The sequence below is a fragment of the Geospiza fortis genome, unplaced genomic scaffold, assembly GCF_000277835.1.
Source record: "Geospiza fortis unplaced genomic scaffold, GeoFor_1.0 scaffold361, whole genome shotgun sequence".
NCBI lineage: Eukaryota > Metazoa > Chordata > Aves > Passeriformes > Thraupidae > Geospiza > Geospiza fortis.
Window position 1 is genome coordinate 2420227 of NW_005054356.1, and position 4932 is coordinate 2425158.

Consider the following 4932-nt stretch of genomic DNA (forward strand, 5'->3'; position numbering starts at 1 on the left):
GGGGAAAGTTGAGCTCTACAAACACCAGTTTGGGATAAGCTTAACCCAGCCCAGGGACCTGCTCAGGATGGGGTTTATCCACAGCCACAAGGGTCTGCAGAACAGCCAGAACAAAGCTCCCCTCCTTCCCCCCTCCTTCCCCTTCACCCAGGTCTGTGACAGGGATTTATTGAAGCACAGGGACTTTCCACACCTCCAAAGGATGCTTCCAGTGAACTATAAACATCTCCAGCCATAACAGGGAAAAAGGGACTCTCCAGCAGCTCCTGAGTGCCACGGGGAGCCGGGAGCTGCCAAAGGCCAAAGGGAGCACATGGGGGCTGAGCTTCCCCTGCTCCACTCCTGGCCCTGCTCACATCGCAGGGCACACCTGCTCCACATCCTCGGCCCTGCCACACCTAGGGACACCTTGTCCTTAGGGTCACCTTGTCCTTAGATATCTGCCAAATTTAGGGCTCTCCTGGTGTAGGATTTTCCCCCAAGTTTTTACTGCAGTCGACTGCGGCAAAAACTTCAGGAAAAGTTTTTTACTGCAGAACTGGCCCAAACTGCTTTAGTTACCTACAGGACTGTTACCCTTATTATTGGTTCGGACTGAAATAAAACTGCTGCCACAGCTGAATTCAAACCAAAACCAAATAAAAAGAATTGCTTCATCTTCCTAATTAAAATTACACGCAAAAATCCACCAAGCTATCCCCCAGTTGCAGACAGTCAGAGTCAGACAAAAACACGTCCAAAAAGGGGAGAAGAAATAAAATCCAAGCTGAAAGCTTACTTTGCAGCAAGCAGCATGTTCTTCCTGTTTGCCATCTCGTTGCGGCCCATGTGTGGTCTGGTTAAATACTCAGCCACTGCTTTGGAAGGAAATTCTGTCTCACACACGTAGCCAAAGTCGCGAGCAAGATGCACAGCTTCACCTGGGTGGGTGAAAGGGAGGGCTTGGTAAATTGTAAAATATCATTTATTGAAAGGAGATCAGGGGGGACATTAAGGAATAAACAATGTGGATTTTTGAAGAGTATTTCTGTTTTGGAAAGCAACACCATTCTGTCACTTACTAGGATATTTTAATTGATGGATCTGTTTCTTTGTAAGTTTGTACCAAGAAAAAAAGAGATTTACAGCGTGACTGCTACAAAAAAGAATTCTCTTGCTTTTATACTAGAAAGAAAAATTCCTGTCTCTACCCAGAAAAACTGCACAGCAAAGAACAAAATTCAGTCAAGATCAAATTGTCCACTGATATTTAAAAAATATCTGCCAAATAAATCCCACAAAAGTTTTCAGTTTAGTATGCTTTTGAAATATTTTTTCATAAGAATTTTCAGACAGAAAACCAAACTGCAAGGTGTATAACCAGCTCACTTTTTTTCATTAAAACAATTAAAATTAAAATGAAAGATTGGTGTGATCAGTGCAATGCGCCTGTGCACACACACCAGCTCTCCAAAACTTCCAAGCAAAGCTTTTAAATGCAAGTTGCTGCATTATAAACAGCAGGAAGGTATTGTTAGATCATTTTTAACTCTTTCCATTTCAGTTGCTGCTTGTATTCCTATTAAATCGTGCCACTACCAGGAGCTGCTTGAAACAGGAACACCAAATGCAAACCACACACACACACACACATATATACACACCCTTCAGGTCAGCTTCACTGACAGAGGGTCCACAGAGCATGGCCCACATTAAAGGGGCTCCAGTTTCCTAGCAGGAAGCCCAAAGCTATAAATCTCACTTTATAAGCTTGTTTATTAGCAAAGCTTCTGAGGACACCGCTGAGGTAGGGCAGGGCTGCACTCAGCTGCCCCAGAGTCCCCAGGTTTCCCAACAAGAAACCAAACCCAGCAATGCCAGGAGTTTCACCCCTTTTGCCTTGCCCTTGTGAAACCCAAAACATCCCTCAGGAGACACAGTGGGCAAAGGTGCCTCTGGCACATCCTGGCAGGCAGGAATTGTGCATCCCTGCAGTGGCTGGGTTTGGGTGAGAGAGCCCCTCAAAGGCAGCACAGCCCTTCCTTGGGTGCTGCAACATCCCCACCACACTCACTTCAAAACAAACAAAAAACCCATATTACTTTCAGGGACTTTCTAACCTTTCCATGCTTTGCCTAGAGGATAAAAAGCTGTGCACAAGGGGAGAAAGTTTATTTTTAAGACACACTCGGGACTGACCTTCCACCAAAGATGTCAATAGTGTCACATTTGCAGCTTTCCTTCTGCCAGCAGGAAGATTCAAGCCAATTTTATCCAGTTTTTCCCTTAATGATCTGCCACCATTTTTAGATTTGGCTCTGTAATTAAAGAGGGAAAAAAATGGCCTTATTTATCTTAGGGGAACACTTCTTTTTAAGATGAGAAATTCCAGTTACTGACATTCAATAGGGTTCTACTGGGGTGGGGAGAAGATAAAAACCAGGCTCTTTTCAAGTGACCTACTTTTTAAATGCTCTACTCCTATCCAGCCAGGATGAAACACAGCAGGTCAAAATCAAAATATTTCAAACTGCACCACTGAAACCAACAGTTGTAGAATGATCACAAGCCAAATTAAGTGTATGCAGAAAAGGATGTGGAAAATATCCTTGTAATGATTAATCAGGACCACGAGATTTAATAAAAAAAAATCATTCCACAGGGTTTTGGGAATCAGAGACAGCTCCACGTGCTGGTTTTGAGACAAAACCCTCAGCTCTAAACAGAGGATGAGAATTGCTGTCAGAGCTGTTAATAGCACTTCTCCAGAGGCAGCAGAAGTGCAAAGAAGTTTTATTTCCAAAGCCTATTAGGATTCAGCGTCGCCGGGCTGCTCAAAAAATCAGGAGCTGGCTGAGAGGCTCTGTGGCTGTGCTGGCATGGCTGCTCACACACAGCAAAACAAGGAAAACACAAACAGGGCAGGGGGGGGAGGCTGGCAGGGCAGGGAGGGTCCATCCTACCTTCGCAGGACTCCTCCTAGCAGGGAGGCATTGAGACACTCCGGGGGCGAGAGCCGCCTCTGCACCTCTGCCACTGTCACTTTGTACTTGGACGTGGAGCTGAGCAGGGACAGGCGGCCCGGCACGGAGCAGAACACCTCGTTGGGGTTGATCACCACCCCAATTAAGCCATCCTTCTGGCAGGGCAGGCTCAGAGCGCTGTTCTTCGTTAGGGAGATGGGACCTGAGGGTGGAGGAGGGAAAACAGGGATTTTATAAAAGGGGGAAATAAATAGGAAGTGGCAAGTGGGTTTTCTTTCTATAAAAAGAAGCTGGGAGAGAGGATTTTGTTTGGTGTTAAATGCTCACGTCACTGGACCCCATCCCCAGCATCCATCCACCCAAAAGGGCCCCAAAACTACTCCTGACCAGCTGGATTTTGCCCCTGGATTGCCAGGAGCTGCTGAACACAAGCAAGAATGCTTCTCAAGGCACACAAACCCCACTCCAGCAGGCTGCGAGGTAGCAAAGCCGTGCTCACAAAAACTCCACGCTACAACAGACTCCAAATTAGCATCCTCCAGCTACTGCCAAAACTCTTCCCGAGCCAGGGCAGGGAGAAACCTCCCGGCTCCTGCTGGGCTTCATCTTCCACCTCGCACACGCAGATTTAAGAAACCGCCTTTGGAATTTAATCCCAAACAAATTCCTACCAGAGAGCAGCACAACAGGGAGGGACGCAGCCCAGGGGAGAACCGAAAGTAAGGAGCTGCTCCTCGGTAAGAGCTTCAGCCTTTAGGTGAGGAGGGACAACAAAGGCTTTGGAGGGAGCAAACCACAGATCCGGCTTTTCCATCCCCTCGTGAATCCGCCCGGTTCACCCAGGGCCGCTGCTGAAAGGGTTAAAGAGCCGAGGTCGGCCCCACTCCCGGAGGGGGAAGATTTGTCAGTGGTGCATCTGACAGCAAAATTATTCTCCCATGAGCTAAAGGCAGCAATCAGAGCTCTGACACACACTTCTGCTTTTCCTCAGTTAGGTATTTGTTTGAAGTCTTCAGAGGAAACTTCTGATTTTTTTTTTAAGCACAAATTTGTTTAAAAACAAAAGCAAGGAAAAAAACCTAAATTACTGTAAATTGAGTCAAGACGTCTTCCTCCTTCCTCAAAACCTCAGCTACAAACCAATTTCGATTAAGATAAAGCCAAACAGTCTTCTGCCAGCGAACTCGGTCTTTTCTCAAAACTTGTAAAGAGGTTTAAAAAAATTGGGGGAAAAAAAACTATCTTCGAGTGCTATCAGCAACAAAAAAACCTCAAACAAACAAACAAAAGAAAAGCCCCGTGTCACTTTACACACACGTACTTCAGGAAAGATTGAAATCGGTTCAAGGTCCCGGTTCCGATTAAAGCCATAACACAAGAGCACACGAGGGGGGACAGCCGTGTCCCGGGGGAGTCTCACAGCCCAGGGCAGTTTGTCCCTCGGACAGCATCAGAAAAATCCAGCGACAAAGAGTGGAATAAAAACTCCTCCGCCCTCCCGATCCCAAAGGATCGTTCTTTATAAAAATAATAGGGCGTCACTTCACCGGTGCGTCATGAAACTTAACTATTGACAAGGGAAAGTAAAACTGCGGTGCCACCTTACTGACCTTTTCTAATGACTGTCTGGTCATGCATTAGCAAGTGTTGATCTTCCACATTCTGGAAAGAGAAAGGGGGAGAAAGTTTCGCACCTGGAAGAGCCGAGAGGGAAAAAGCCGGCGGCTTTGGGGAAACCCATCCCCTCCCCGCGCACCCGCACCCCGAGGGGCGAAGGGGACAAAATGCGGATTTCTCCGCATGGACGGGGATGGGATGTGCGGGAGGACACGGGGGCTGTCCCGCTTTGCCGAGGGGCTCCGGGCTCTCCTTACCTGCACCTCCTCCATCTGGTGGGCCATGTCGTGCAGGCCCAGGTTATCTGCCAGCGCCGAGGCGTCCAGCCCGTGCCCGTGGGGCAGCAGCAGCT

The 4932-nt window shown here is 47.5% G+C and overlaps 1 protein-coding gene across 1 annotated transcript in view; it reads right to left on the minus strand.

Annotated features, from left to right (window-relative positions):
* Nucleotides 1-4932, minus strand: part of TFAP2C (transcription factor AP-2 gamma) — an 8748-nt gene that overhangs the window by 2706 nt on the left and 1110 nt on the right. The window contains exons 2-6 of the mRNA XM_014308067.2: nucleotides 4838-4930; nucleotides 4574-4625; nucleotides 2943-3165; nucleotides 2179-2297; nucleotides 779-920 (exon numbers count right to left, since the gene is read on the minus strand). Coding sequence (XP_014163542.1) covers nucleotides 779-920; nucleotides 2179-2297; nucleotides 2943-3165; nucleotides 4574-4625; nucleotides 4838-4930 — 629 coding nt within the window. The remainder of the gene's footprint in view (nucleotides 1-778; nucleotides 921-2178; nucleotides 2298-2942; nucleotides 3166-4573; nucleotides 4626-4837; nucleotides 4931-4932) is intronic.